At 47.8% G+C, this 15,220-nt stretch overlaps 1 protein-coding gene across 2 annotated transcripts in view; it reads left to right on the top strand.

Moving 5' to 3' along the window:
• The window catches only part of Boc (BOC cell adhesion associated, oncogene regulated), a 74,169-nt gene that overhangs the window by 46,503 nt on the left and 12,446 nt on the right, over positions 1–15,220 (top strand). For both annotated transcript variants that reach the window (XM_051191527.1, XM_051191529.1), the window contains exons 4-7: positions 8,568–8,714; positions 10,566–10,709; positions 11,864–12,157; positions 12,493–12,765. In XM_051191527.1, coding sequence (XP_051047484.1) covers positions 8,568–8,714; positions 10,566–10,709; positions 11,864–12,157; positions 12,493–12,765 — 858 coding nt within the window. The remainder of the gene's footprint in view (positions 1–8,567; positions 8,715–10,565; positions 10,710–11,863; positions 12,158–12,492; positions 12,766–15,220) is intronic.

Below are 15,220 nucleotides of genomic sequence, written 5' to 3'. Positions count from 1 at the left end.
TATGTCTGTGTGTGTGTATGTGTCTGTGTGTATGTCTGTGTCTGTGTGTGTCTCTGTGTGTATGTCTGTGTGTGTGTGTATGTGTCTGTGTGTATGTCTGTGTCTGTGTGTGTCTCTGTGTGTATGTCTGTGTGTGTGTGTATGTGTCTCTGTGTCTGTGTGTGTATGTCTGTGTCTGTGTGTGTCTCTGTGTGTATGTCTGTGTGTGTGTGTATATGTGTGTGTGTACATGGGCACACATACACCCCTTGTACCCATTTGACAGTATGTCAGTGCAGATGCCCATGGAGGCTTTGAATCCCTAGAACTAGAGTCACAGGTGGTTGTGAGGCCCCGCTCCATCCTGAACTTGGGTCTTTTGCAAAAGCAGTAGTCATGCTTAGCTACCAAGCCAACTTTCTAGCCCCAGATTAAAACAAGCAAAACAAAAACCCAGCTATATTTTAATTAATGATTTTGAGAGTTCCACACAATGAATTGTGATCCTGGTCACCTGAATCTTCCGCTCTTATCAGATCCCTCCTCTATCCCGACTCCCTATCCACCCAATTACAAGTTGCCATCTTGCTTTCTCTCCTCCTCCTTCTCTCCTCTATCTTTTCCTCCTCTCAAACCCCTTTTGTATTTCTCAGCCACTCTTGGGAGTGGGGCCTGCCCTGGAGTGTGGTCAACCTACCAAGGGACACACAATTAAAGAAAACTCTCTCTCCCTCTCCTAGCAGCCCTCCAATCTCAGGTAGTGGTGCAACCCCAGATTTTTAACTCTTCTTTCTTATCGACTAGCATACATCCCCATGAAATGTATTTAAAACCAACCGGGCATGGTTGCACACACCTTTAATCTCAGGAATCCCGAGGCAGAGACAGGTGGATCTCTGTGGGTTCACTGTCAGCTTGTCAGCTTACTCTACATATTGAGTTCCAGGCCAGCCATGGCTGCATAGTGAGACCCTGCCTCAAAAAAAAAAAGGAAAGAAATCAGGGGGAATGCGAGCGAGGCTTGATACACTTCCTTTAAGCAACTGTCCACTTCATTTGAAAGCTTTAGGCATGTTACACCCAGCCATTTGTGTCATGGTCCAATTATTAATTAACAGAAGCATAGATTCCCAGTTAAGCAAGTGATATGGTTCTTTAGGAAACCAACAACCACAAAAAAAAGATTAGTTTTTGTGGGCAAGAGTAACCCTTAATACAAGAAGAGCTAAAACCTACACACAGAGCTCTTCTCCTGGCATGTTTTTACATGTTAAGTGGGTAGTTCATTCTTCTGCAATTTTCATGCCTATGTGCTGTTTCCTACAGCTTCATGTTTTGTGTTTGTTATAGTATGATGAGTTCTGTGAGTTCCGTGCTTCCTCTAGACTGGAACAGATGACTCTCACACATTGGTGTTAATTCTGGCTAACCCTAATTCACAGAGTTGGTCTGATTACTTTGAAACTGAAGTTGCTAGTCCGGAACTTTTGAAAACTAAACAGAAAGATTGTATAATTTCAATAAGTCACCGAAACTATTTTTTTTAATGAGGGGATTGTGACAGAATTAGAAAGAATGAAGAAGAAAATTATATGAAAACAGGTTGGTAATACAGAAGAGTTTTTTTTTTTTTTAACTGTTGCAGGCCAAAAGTATATTAAATGAAATGGAGGGCTGGCAAGATGGTTCAGTGGGTAGCCTCACCTCTATGCAGGCCTGGCCCTTGAATTTAGCCCCCAGATCCTACAAGTTGGTAGAAGACAACGGACTCCTAAGGATTCTCACTGTAACACATGCACACACATACTGAATAAATACATATGTTAGAAGAGATGAAGGTGCTCATTGGAAGCTTCAGGTGAAAGCCAGTGCTGGCAAGAGAAACAGCCCCCACAGGTGTGGAGGAAGAAAGGAGGGCCGTATGAGCCCATCTGTCCCCAGACAGTGGTCCTGTCTCTCCAGCTTGGAATTTTACAAGGGCTGCAGAGCTCCTCTGCCTTCGGAGCTGCTTGGCTCCTGTTTTCATCCTCCTCGCTCCCTGTGCTGGCCACCAGCCCTGATGAAGGCTGTGCTGGGATCCAGATCTGCCTCTGATGAGTCCAGACCACCAGGATTCACATGAATTTTCCCATTGCTAAGTTTATATTTGGATGATCAGAGAAGTATGTGTGATGTGGGTTGTTGGCAAGTAAATCTTTTTTTTTTTTTTTTTTTCTTCCTCTTTATTTCTTCAATGTATTTTTTCCAAACAACTATTTCTTCGGGTCCAAAAGAAACTGCAGCTCCGTGTGCCAGCCCCACCCCACAGAAGCACTGAAACCAGGTAGAATGAGGGTGGCTACAGACCGCTCACGGTGCATCTGGCTGCCAGATTCGGTGGAGACATGGCTCCATCTTTGACTTGTCTGAGGATTAATCACATTTCATGTTCTCTTATGCCTTTCAAAAATATTTTTAATTGGTTCAAGCCAAAAAAAAAAAAAAAAAGAAAGAAAAAAGAAAAAAATCCTAAAGCCTTGAGCCAGTTTATTGCAAATCATTTAATAACATTGCAAAATAGGTTTTTTTCTTTCTTTCCTTCCTCTCACATGTCTCCCTCTGTATGCCTGCTCTCTTCTCCTCACCCCCAATTTTCTCTCTCTTGCCTTGACTATGATTTTTTTTCTGCCTGTAATTTTTTCTGCCTTTAGTTCACCTCATCGCCCCCAGCCTCTTTCATCCCTCCTTCAATCTTAGCCCCTTCTGCCTTTCAAACGTGGGGAGCCACACCTCAACAAAACAAAACAAAGGTTTGACAGCTAATCTGTTTGGCAGATGCGAAACCTCCCCCCACCCATAGAAACTGTTTTTTATTTAAATAAAAGACAGCATAGCATGCCTTGCTTTCATCAGAAACTGTGTTTCAGAAGTTTCATGTCATGTTTCCATGGCTGTCAGGAAAGAGTTTTGTTTGGAGCCAAAATTATTTGTACAATTGGATGGGGGGGGGGCAAAGAGAGCAAACACATTTACCCACTGCCCTGGCCTGCCAAGTGAGACACAAAGCTTGCTTATCCAACTTCCTCCCTAAATCGTGTGCAGCTTGTGACAGCCTGGCTTGGGCTGTTGGTGGAGGAGGTGAGGACCACGCCGGGGATACCACTTTTATGCTGGCATCTATTAGAAGCCCCCCGCTGTCCAGGACCTATGTATTTTCTCTGCATTTTATGTGCTCCCTGGTATGATTCTAAGTACCGATGGCTGAATGGTGGCACCCATGACACTTGAAGGATGGCACTGCACTACATGCCTGCTATAGAAAACAGTGCTTTGGTCCAACCTTGTGAGTTACAGTTGTTTAGCTTCAGTGGTCTGTGTGCCCTGGCTACCCGCTGGGAAGCGCTTAGTCATTTCCTTAAACCACCAGCTTCTGAGAAGCCTGCCCAAGCCATGGTAACCCCGTCACTCTCCAGGTGCCAGGCTCCCTGACCCCATGGGCACTGCCAACTGCAGCTTTACTGGGGTCCCTGTCCTTAGCCTATGGCTTTTGTGGTTTTCCTCTTGCGAAGTACTTTATGTCGAGGTTAATTCGTGGATGAAGCCAAGCTATGGTGTCTTAGATGACCGAAGGACTGAATGCGATATGTGATTCTGTGCCCGTCGATAGGGCAGTTTAGGGCTCAGGCAAACACCATGCTGCCAGAGGCCACTTACCGAGGCAATGCGGTGGACCCGCTGCCTCCTCCGCTGTCACACCCAAGTCCTGCTGTGAAGTTATGAACCAAAGATTCAGCCAGCAGAAGCACTCAGTACCTTTACTTCCTTGTCCAAAGTGACCGAGGTATGGGGAAAGACCATGGGGTCAGTCTGTCACCGAGCAGTGGTGCCTTTGGCAGGGGCTCTTCCCAAGCTCTCTAACCTCAGCCATAGACAAAATAAGCTGCCACAGGGACAAGTTGAGGCTTGGAGGCGTGAGGGTTGGAGAACAGAATTGACAGTAAGCCCAGAAAGTTGCCTATGGCCCGAAGGCTGCTAAGTATCCCAGCAGCTTTGCCAAGTGAGCCCCATGCAGTACCCACAATCTGGTGAGCCCATCCAGACCTGAGCAGATAAGTGTGGGCTTGTCCTCTGGTCTCTGAGAATTCGGGAGGGAGGTGGATAGGACAGGAATGAGTGTGATAAAATGTCGGCATGGTCAGAACACCACACCCGTTTGAGTCCTGAGTCTAGTGCACAAAGACCGGAGTGTGGGTGACTCCTCCAGCATCCAGCAAAGGTCTCATCTTTCCTGCCTGAACACAAAGGGCTTTTGATTTACCACCATGGAGGGCAGTGTTCAGGGAGCACATTGAGTGAAGAGTCTCTTGGAAAGCTGGGCTTTGGGTTATACTAGGAACATAGCACCCTGTGAACTCTCTTAAAATGGGATAAGCCTTCAGTTAAGATTTGACAAATCTGTATTGAGTATGTAGTCATGTTCCTCTGAGTTTTGTAATATAATACATAGTTCTTCTTATTATTTTGGTTTTTTGAGACAGGGTTTCTCTGTGTAGCCCTGGCTATCTTGGAACTCACTCTGTAGACCAGACTGGCCTCCAAGTCACAGAGCTCCGTCCGCATCTGCTTCCTGAGTTCTGGGATCAAAGGTGCCACCACCACCTAGATTCTTCTACTTATACTTAAGAGCTTCTTATTAAGGCCAGAGTGATGGAGACTAGAAAGTGGTTAAAAAGTTCAAATGAACTCAAGATACAATGTGCCCCTATGTGCTTCCACACACGCACCTCAACAATGAGGAGTGCTTGCAAATATCTCTCATATGCTTTCTTGTTTTTTCCATGGTCAAGAGAATTTGGGTCTGACATTCCCTTTAAGTGGAAGAAGGAAGTGTAGAACACGCCACATGGTGCGCATTTAAAGAAATCCCTGTAGGACAGTACATCTGGGCATCTCACAGAATCGACATACTGGAATATGCAGCTTCCCTTTGGAATCCTAGCTTTCCGGGGGACAGAAACAGGCAGGGCTCCACATAGAGCCCAAAACGCAATGAGCTTTCTCATAAAAGACAGGGTTGCTGTGGCAATAAGACATGTTAGTAACCTCAGAGGTGGCCCCAAACACCAGGGCTTTTGGCCTGTGGAGAGCCGAGAAATTAGTAAGTCTAGTGGACAGTTTAATGAAGCGGATGGAAGAATGTGTGGAGAGAGGATACAGAAGGAGGGTGTGAGGGAAGGTAAAAGATTAAAGCTGAGAAAACATCCCTGCAATGTGTTTCTCAGGCACACAGGCAACAGGCGAGGACAGGTGTCCTCTCAAGCTATTTCCCATGAAACTTGACCCACCCCTCCTCCAACAGAGGCCTGTTAACCCCATTTGTAACCGAAGGGCCTGCCCCTTATTCCCAGTGAGGCATTGTTGAGGGTCAGGAAACTGTTGCAGAGCCTTGTCCTGGGAACAGGCTGCTCCCTTCATATGAAGCCAACCGGAGTTATTGATCATGGAGTCCCCTCCATCTCTGGCCTCCTTCCTGCCCAGAAACGCAAGGAATAGGGACCCTGATTTTGACATCATTCATCACTTCATTTCTCTGCCTTTGATCCCTTAGCGAAACCCGAATTTTGTGGCAGCAGCCAGACTGGGAGTGATGGAAGTGGCAGCTAAGACTTAGGCTTAGGAGGCACAAGGAGGGGGCAGCAGCAAAGACCAGAGTGCTGCTTATTTGTTTCGAAGCCAAGCAGCCTTGCCTGCCAGTCAGCCCTTGCGAGGAGTAGGGTACCCAGATGGGGTGTCCAGGGCCCTGCCCACACGGGCTGTTGTGCACATGTTGGCATCAGAACAAAGAAAGTTGGGCTGCCTGGCTGACCAGTGCCCAGCTTCATTCCTCCCTGAATGCAAAGCCTTCTGTTTCTACTCTAGCAGCTGTCAGAGGGTGCAGTGAGAGCCAAGAGGGGCTTAAGGAGGCCCCAGTGCTCTAGCATGGGGTTGTTGAGGTGGGTGCCTGGTGGAGCAAATACTCCGCGCCTGGATGAGCCTTCAGTTGTAGTGGGCAGGAGCCTGGGGCCATTATGATGGAGATGGCTTTCCGATGCCAAGCTCCTTTCAGTTGCTCACATCTTTCTTGCAAAATGATCTGCAAGGTTTAAGTATATTCTTGCCCGAGGCAATTTTTCTTGGAATGATGTAAAGGAATGGGGGGGCGACTCTTGGTGGGGTAGCTTTAGATTTATTAGACCATGGAGGAGAGCGCTTCCCAGTGCCTGGGGAACTTTCCAGGGGCCTCTGAAGTGCAGTTGCTCACAGCTTACTTTGTGGGGAGCTTCCTGACTTGGCAGGTATAAGCCTCTCTACCCTGAAGGAGGATTAGGGCCTCTGCATGTTTCCTGTGAAATGCTTTTTAAAGGAGTGGCATTATCAGTGTTCAGATGGAAACTCACTCATCTTCTTAACCAAGAGGCTCAGCCAGATCTAGGGTGCATAATTTGCAGGCCCCAGTGCAAAATGAGAATGTAGGATCCTTTGTTCACATGGGGTTAAGGATTTAGGATGGCTCAGCAGTTACGAGCATTGGTTGCCCTTCTGGAGGACTGGGGTTCAATTCCTGGCCCCTCCATAGCAACTCACAACTGTCTATAATGCCAATTCAAGGGGACTGGATGCTCTCTTTTGACCTCCTGGGTAACCAGACATTCTAAAATGACTGCCCTTGATTATACTTAAAGTGCTCAAGGAACATCTGTGTTAGGATCTTGTCCTTGAGCTCGAAACGTAAAGCTTTGTGAGAAGATTTGGGTTCATCTACCATGTAAATGGGCATCTGATTTGTGAAGCTTGGTTCCCATGATATTAATTCATTGATTATCAACTGTCAGTGGAGGCCAAGACCCAAGTTAGGCTCAGTGACATATATGAACAAGTCTCAGCCCCTGTCCTTAAAAAATGCATGGTTTAACACTGAAATAAAAGGGATAACGATCTTTTCATAAGTATCAACAACAACAATGACAAAAACCCACAACAAAATAAACAAACAAGCAAAAACCTAACAGTGGGCTTTCTTCCCTAATGTGGCCTAACTGACAACTTCTAGAGAGTTCTATCAAGTAGGCGGCCTCCTTGACCTTGCCAGTAACTTGATCACCAGCTCCCCCTATGGTGACTACAGTTTCTTTGGGACAGTTATTTCTCATGTTTTGTGAGAAACTCTATTTCTGCCATCCTGCTTGCCTTTCTGAGTGGCCTGTGGGAACAACACTGCCAACAGGAGGGAGCCCAAGGCTTAGAGGCTGAGCAGAATTTGGAAGGGCCTGCTATCCCAGAGTGGGCCCCCACGTCTTCCGTGGTAACGCACTGAGAAGAGTGTCCGAGTAAAATATTTTAGTTTTCCTTTGTGTTCTATTAGCTTTATTCCTTCTCTTAAAATAGATCCAGCTACAATCCTGAAAACCCAGCTTCCTGCTCGGAATGTTGGAGAAATGGCTCTGCTTTTCTTTTTTTTTTTTTTTTTTTTGCATATAGAGTATTTTTTATTTAATTTTATATAACAAAGTCCAATTAAATGAAAACAAACATTTATACACAATATTTGGGAATTTGGGCGTCGTTCTTTCCAAACTACTTCCTGCTGGTAAGGGGCGCTGTCTTGGGGGATTCGAAGAAGATTCAGATATCCTAGCTGTAGTCTGTAGGGCTGTTTTGTACAGCTGTTTGGAATGTAGGATCAGCTTGTACTCTGTTTCAGGCGGTCTGGTGTGATCAAACCACATTAGTCTGGAAGGAATCCACATCTTTTCATTTTCTGTGGAAACAAATGGCTCTGCTTTTCAACAGCATCATTGAGATTTGTTTTTTAGACACGTGAATTGTTTGGGAAATATTCTGCTCTTGCTCCAAATGGGCCTCCATTCTCTCCCAGTTTTGACTCAGTCCTCTCATAAAGCCTACACAGAACAAAAGGCCGCGGGATGCCAGAGGATGTTGAAGCTTTGTGTCAGGATCCTTGGGTACTCTCAGATTCCACACTGGGGTGCCACCTGGGGTGTCCTAGTGTCCTGAGAGACCTCTCACCATCTAGGGGTATCATTGGGGCATCTATAGAGCCCCAGCTATCACATATCAGAGAGGATTAGTCATTAGAGAACATAGATCCTGGGCAGCAGCATCTTGGCTATGAACATGGTTGATAAGGGAGTCACTTTTCACTGTGAATGTGTAAGAAACTGGGAGGGGGGCATTTTTAATGGAACTGGAGGAAACACCATTCAATCTCCATTCTCAGAACCTTCTGACAGCTGTACCATGATCCCTTGGACATTTGTGACCTAACCATGATCCCTATCTAGGATAGCTGAGTAGGACCAGCTCACTCTTAGGGCTTACACAGAAGAAACTGTTCTGCCCCCCCCAAACTTATGTACATAGATACCCCTTGCATTCTGTCCTTATAAACCTCTATATACCACCACAAGCCAAGAAACGTCTCATCGTTCACTTATGGCCCAGAGTGGATTCAGAAACTGCTTACTGTATTTCCAGCACCAGCCCACCCTGGGATGCCACACAGGCACTCTCCACCCAAGTCTCACTGGAACTTTCCTTCCGCTTCACAGATCTCCAGGACTTCAAGTTAGATGTGCAGCATGTGATTGAAGTGGACGAGGGGAACACAGCCGTCATTGCCTGCCATCTGCCTGAGAGCCACCCAAAAGCCCAGGTCCGGTACAGTGTCAAACAGGAGTGGCTAGAGGCCTCTAGAGGTAAGGAATGGGCAGGAACCCCAAGGCAAAGCCCAGGAGTGCTGGCTGGCTGGCTTCTGATGGCTTTTATTTTTGTCAGCTGTTGCTAACTCCCTGAGTGCCCATGATCATGTTGACAGCGCCAACCTCAGGCCAGCCAGCTGTCCTTTACTGACATTTGGCTCTAAAAGATGCCAACGGGGCAGTTTCCATGGTGGAGGAGCTCTTCTGTCCTGTCTTGCAGACTTTAATTCATCTTGTGGGGCCCTTGGAGGTGTTGCCATTTGATCAGGCACTCAGCGCATGGCTGCTCCAGATGCTCCCTGTTCAAGCCTCTGCCACCAGGCATGCATGTAGAGAAAAGCTTCCTGACAAGCCCAGAGTCCCCAGAGCTTCAGCAGTCCCTGGTGGGAGGGAATCTTACCCCACATGATCTTTGGTGGGACCTCACAGCTGTCCCCATTTCCTGAGGACTCTGGTAATCTCAGTTCTCACAGCTTTCTTCTCAGACCATAGTGGACATGATTGGCTGGCCTAGGGGAGGCCACAGTTTGGTCCACAGTGCCAACAGGGAGGCATATGTCCATTAAGATGAAGTCAGCCGCCCCTACAACAAACTTACATGTAAGGCCAAGTTGACTTAGCTCACCCTGACCTTATAACTCAAAGTGCATTTGTTTCATAGTATAAACTTTCTTTGCTTTTGAAAAGAACATATGATTATGATAGAAATATTTGAAGGAAAAAAGAAACTCAGAAAGAACAGAATGCTGCTTTTGAAACATAAGCACCCTGGTCCTTATAGCAGAGAGGGGAGAAGAGACAGCAGGAGTTCTAACCCCAGTCCCATGGCAGAGGCTTGGCAGCAGCCCTGGACAAAACGCACTCCATCTGGCATTTGCCTAAGCAGCTCACACCTGGGTGGCCCAGCAGCAGGCAAGCACTAAGCTTGGTGACACCCTGACTCCCAGGAGGGGGCCAGTAGGACAAAGCTCAGAGCTGACTGATAGCCAGTGCTCTGCCTGCCAGGAAACTGAGAGCCACCCCTGTGGCTGGGCTGTCCAGAAGCTGGGAGTCTTCCCCTGCCTAGCAAACCTGAACACATGCTTCAGGAACCCCCCCCCCCCACCATGACACTCTTGGCCCAGGAGCAGATGGGCCTGCCAAGCCAGTGATGCATGGGATGGAGCTTTAGTGGCTATCATAGAGAGGGCAACGGTTAGGGGTCAGAAAATTGCTCTCCAGTAGAATTTCAATAGTGAGGTGGCTTCAAGCGGCAGATTGTGAAGCAGATGAGTAAGAAGTTGCCACAGTCCGTTGCATAAACTCACCTTTCCCCCATTTGTGTGGCATGAGCCTCAGTCTTAATAGCCTTCATTTTCCCCTCCCCTTCAAGACAGGGTTTCTCTATGTAGCCCTGGCTGCCCTGAAACTCACTCTGTAGGCCATGCTGGCCTGGAACTCAGAGTTCTGCCTACCTCTGCCTCCTGGGGTGCTGGGATTAAAGATGTGCACCACCACTGCCCTGTTACCTTGTATTTTTGTGTAAGTGGATTGAAGACGTTGATTGTCTTCTTCAGAGCTCTGGCCCAAGTTGATGCCCAGCCCTGCATCCATTCTCCCCTCCTCTAGCTCCCTTGAGAGTGTAAGATGATCCTCACAGACAAACTCTAACCCACAGGCATTCAGCCAAGCAGTTCAGGAGCTTGCAGACTGGCGTCCTGCCCACACCGTGTTAAGTTTTACGTGGAGAACGGCATTTCCGGCTTTGTTTGATTCTCTCTGGGACCCCTCAACTCTAGGGGACTTATAGACTGTAAGATTCTGGGCCCAAACTAATTTCACCTTCCTTCTCCCCTAACCTCTCCACAGATAACTACCTGATCATGCCATCAGGAAATCTCCAAATCGTCAATGCCAGCCAGGAGGATGAGGGCATGTACAAGTGTGCGGCTTACAACCCGGTGACGCAGGAAGTGAAAACCTCCGGCTCCAGTGACAGGCTGCGCGTGCGCAGTAAGGATCAGTGACTTCTCAGTGGTGGGCTTTTGTGGATAAGGGTCACAGACCAAGATCAGGGTCGGTGAGCCTAGATGTAGAGGAGTGGCAGCACCCCAGCCTTGCTCACCATGATGACTCATTGCTGTAGAGGGCAGCTCCTTTACCGTGTTACTTTGCAAGAGGGGTGGGTTTGCTGGAGGGGAATGTCGAGCACAGTGGCTTCATGCAAGTGACGCTCTTGTGCATGGGCTTTGGGCCTGCCTTCTGCTCCTAAACTGTGTGTGTCTCTGCTGAAAATCCAAGGAAGCCCCACAGGCGCCTTCTTTCCGGTGTGAACACTCCCCTCCACTGAGCGTCCTCTTAAGAACTCCATGAACTGGTACAGGGCGCCAGATGGGGTTTTCTCCTAAAGCTAATGGAGCTAAATTTTCCCCCCTTCTTCTCCCTACTGAGGTAAAAGTCTCCAAAACTGTGTTTCAGGGTTTATAAAAACTGGAGCTGCTGATGGCTGGGCTGACTGGCTCAAAGTGTGAAAGCACAGGGCAGGCTCTGCAAAGGATTCCCCCTCCATATGCTCTAACCCCCCACCCCCCACCCCCCACCCCCCACCCCCACCCCGGGGATAGCAGCACACTGGAGAGCTGCTGCCTTTCTGCCAGTCTGTGCACTTTCCCCTCAACATTAAGAAAGATGGCTGTTTTCCCTATCAAGCACCTGCCAAAGGCATTGTTTTGTGTTTGGGGACCTTGCAGCATACAAAAATGTATGACTTTAAACAGTGGCTCCCCTTGCTCACCCTGTGAGGGACACGCCAATTTGGATGCTGAAGTCTAAGTGGTACCTAGTGGACACCTGTCTCTCACTCCGTCCTCAGCTCAGGGTACACTGCCTGAAGACAGGCAGGAAATACTGCCCCTGCCATTCAGACGGTTTTCCCTCTTCTCACTCTTGTTTCTCTGTAACCACCTATAGTTAGTAATTTATGTTCTCTGTAGGAGGAAAACCTTGGCCCTGACAAGTGGCATGGCATTAGCTATTCCGTGAGCCTCCGAGGGGCTGTTTCATCTCAAGTCCATGCTCTCCGGAACCCTTCTGGGGCTGAACCATCAGAGACAGGCTAGAGGAAGTTCAAATTTTATTATGTGTCCTGTCCCTCCTCCCCTCCGCAGGGTCCACCGCTGAGGCTGCCCGAATCATTTACCCCCTGGAAGCCCAGACTGTCATTGTCACCAAAGGCCAGAGTCTCATACTGGAATGTGTGGCCAGTGGAATCCCACCACCTCAAGTCACATGGGCCAAGGATGGGTCCAGTGTTGCCGGCTACAACAAGACTCGCTTCCTGCTGAGCAACTTGCTTATTGACACTACCAGCGAAGAGGACTCAGGCACCTACCGCTGTATGGCCAGCAATGGGGTTGGGGAACCTGGTGCAGCTGTCATCCTCTACAACGTCCAGGTCTTTGGTGAGCATCTCCCAAGACTTCCTCCTGACATTCCCGGGCATTCTAGAAGCACATAACCTAGTTCAGAGAGGGTTATGTTATGAAAGGCCACAGAGCTGGTAAGTGGGAAAGCACATTGGAAAGATAGAGGTTCTTAGATCTCAGGGCTAGCCTTCTGGATCCTGGTGACCTCCTTTGTCACTTAGACAACCCCAATCCCGACTCCTCTCATAGGAAGAGTCCTACAGCCAAGGAGGAAGATCCCACCCAAAGGCAGTGTCTTATTCTGGTCTATGTTGTCCTGGGGGCTGGAAAACCCAGCGCTCTCTCCTCATTCTGATCTGTTTTATCCATAGAGCCCCCTGAGGTGACTGTGGAACTGTCCCAGCTGGTCATCCCATGGGGCCAGAGTGCAAAGCTTACCTGTGAGGTTCGTGGAAATCCTCCACCCTCCGTACTATGGCTGAGGAATGCCGTGCCCCTCACCTCCAGCCAGCGCCTCCGGCTGTCTCGCAGAGCCCTACGCGTGGTCAGTGTCGGGCCTGAGGATGAAGGCGTGTACCAGTGTATGGCTGAGAATGAAGTTGGGAGTGCCCATGCTGTGTTCCAACTGAGAACTGCACGGCCAGGTGAGTGCCCACAGCCCAGCTGAGCAGGCATACAAGCCCCTTTCTCAAATAAAATCGAACTTAACCACTTTTAGTTGCAAGTTCAAAAATCACACCCTCTTATTAATGAATCAAGTGTGCAGATTTTCATTGGTGAATGTGACCTATTTGGTGGGAATTTTAAAAATGGATTAGCTTTCCAACTCTGTGGGCCTCGGTGATTATGCAGAATCAAACGTAGCAAGCGGGGCTTTAGAACAAGGAAAAGTTAAGGCCTTTCTCCTTAGCTCGAGTCTTTCAGTTGTCACTTGGCTGGGCACCCATTGTGCTCAGCATGGATCAGGTGAGATGGAGAAGACAGAACGTGAGAAAGACTCCCTCTATTGGAAAAACTTCCTATAAAGGAGGTAAAGCCATGGTGAGAATTTGAGAGAAAACTGTAATGGATGATACAGTGTGGTATCATTGTAAGGATTCGAGCATTATACTGGCCTGCCCCTGTCACCTGGCAGAATACACTCAGGCAGTACCCTGGTCAGCCCAGGTGCAAAGGACCCCTTTAAAAGAAAGACCTCCACCCACTTATGCTCTCTTGTTTCTCCTGCCCCTTCTTTCTGCTCTCTCTTTCCCTTTGTTCCCCTGGGGCAGACAGGACTTTTCCTGTCTCCCTCTTATCTCTGTCTTCTCTGTGTCTCTTTACCTCCTGCCCCCACCTCCTTTCTAATAAACCTTCTCACTAAGCTCTGTCTGAGGTATCCTATGGGCTGAGACCCAGGCTGGAAAAGCCTGTGGATGGAATTGTTGCCATGCTGCTTTTGGCTCCTAGATTCTCAGAGAACATTCCCAGTTGAATTCATGTCTCCAGTCACCTCCATGGAGAAGGAAAAGACTGTCATTGCGTGTTGGTGTTAAAGTCTCATGGTAAAAGGACGTGTCCCCAGCTCAACTTAGAAAGGAGAACTAAGGTCCTGGTGCCTCCAGAGCAAATTGAGAACCCATGTATGTTTGTTGTTCATTACTGTGACAGCTACCCTAGGGGAACAACTTTAAAGGAGGAAGGGGGTTTTTTTTGTTTTGTTTTGTTTTGTTTTGGCTCATGGTATCAGTCTTTCATGACAAGGAGGGTTTGGTGGGGCAGAGTCACTCACTCACAATCAGGAGACACTGAGAGATGTTTTCTACATTAACTGGCTTTATCTTTGCCACCATTTTATTTTCCTGGGCCCTTAGCCTCTAAGATGGCAGTGCCTATGCTAGAGGTGGATCTTTCCCTTTTGTTAATCCTCTCAGGAGACACCTTAATCTCTAAACCCAGAGGCATGCCTTCCTAACCTCCCACATCTTCTCAACAAAGCCAAGATGACAGTCAAGATTAACCATCAAAAGTCTGCCCTTTGTCAGCTGGAGGACCTGAGTTCAGTTTCCAGAACCAACATCAAGTAGCTCACAATAGCCTATAACTCTGGCCCAGGGCCTCTGACTCTCTCTTCTGGCCTCCAAAGGCTTTTGCACTCATATAGTGCACATAAACTTATACATATACGTACACACAAATAAAAAAATAAATCCTAAAAAAGTCCAAGTTCAAAGTCTCTTCTGAGACTCAAGGCAAACTCTTTGCTGTGAGCCACTAGTGAGTAAAAGACCAGCTATATGCTTCCAGGGCTCAATAGCACAGAGTAGACACACCCATTTCAAAAAGATAGAGAGGTCTGGAAAGGAGAGATGGGAACAAAGCAAGACTAAAGCCCAGCAGGACAAGCCTTAAGTCACACAGCTCTGTATCCAGTGTCTAGGACAACATGGGTGTAGGTCTCAGATGTCTTGGGCATTTGCAGCCTGCCTGGCCTGGGTTAGCTCCATACATTTCCTACTGCTTTCCTTGACAAGCATCCCATGTTTGAGGGTATCTCTAACATCCCTGGGACTCTGCTATAACCCACAGATGCATGTTTCACAATCTTAAGGGCTCCCCACAGGGATTGGGATCCTGCTTTGCTTTGCTTGGTCTCACAGGCCTTACTTTAAAATCTGGAAGGATGCTTCTATGACCTCACGACTCTTGCATTATGCGCGTCTACACAACTATTGCTTTGCGGATGGCACTGAGGGCTTTTGTTTGCTCAAGGAGTAACCTATTCCATTTGGATCACACCTACAACACAATGGTCAATGGTGCCTGAATGGCCAAATGAAAAGGGAACACTTCCCAAAGTGACCCTGTGAGAACAGGATGCCCCAGAGTTCTCATCCCAAAGTAAAGTTTTTCAAATGGTTTAAAACCTTTACACACTTAAGGCTGCCCTGAGCATGGTCCAGCCATTTCCTGACATGCTCTCAAGATGCCTTTTGTACCATCTTGGTGCAAAGTATGTGGCTTCCTCTTAATGGTTCTGGTGACTTTAACCACCTCCATGGCTAAACGTATATTTTTCAAATCATTTTCACAGTCCTTCCTGTAACTCTCACTACAGAC

Source organism: Phodopus roborovskii, unplaced genomic scaffold (assembly GCF_943737965.1).
Source record: "Phodopus roborovskii unplaced genomic scaffold, PHOROB, whole genome shotgun sequence".
Taxonomy (NCBI): Eukaryota; Metazoa; Chordata; class Mammalia; order Rodentia; family Cricetidae; genus Phodopus; species Phodopus roborovskii.
Note: the sequence above shows the minus strand (reverse complement) of the source record. Positions and strands in the feature narration are given on the sequence as shown.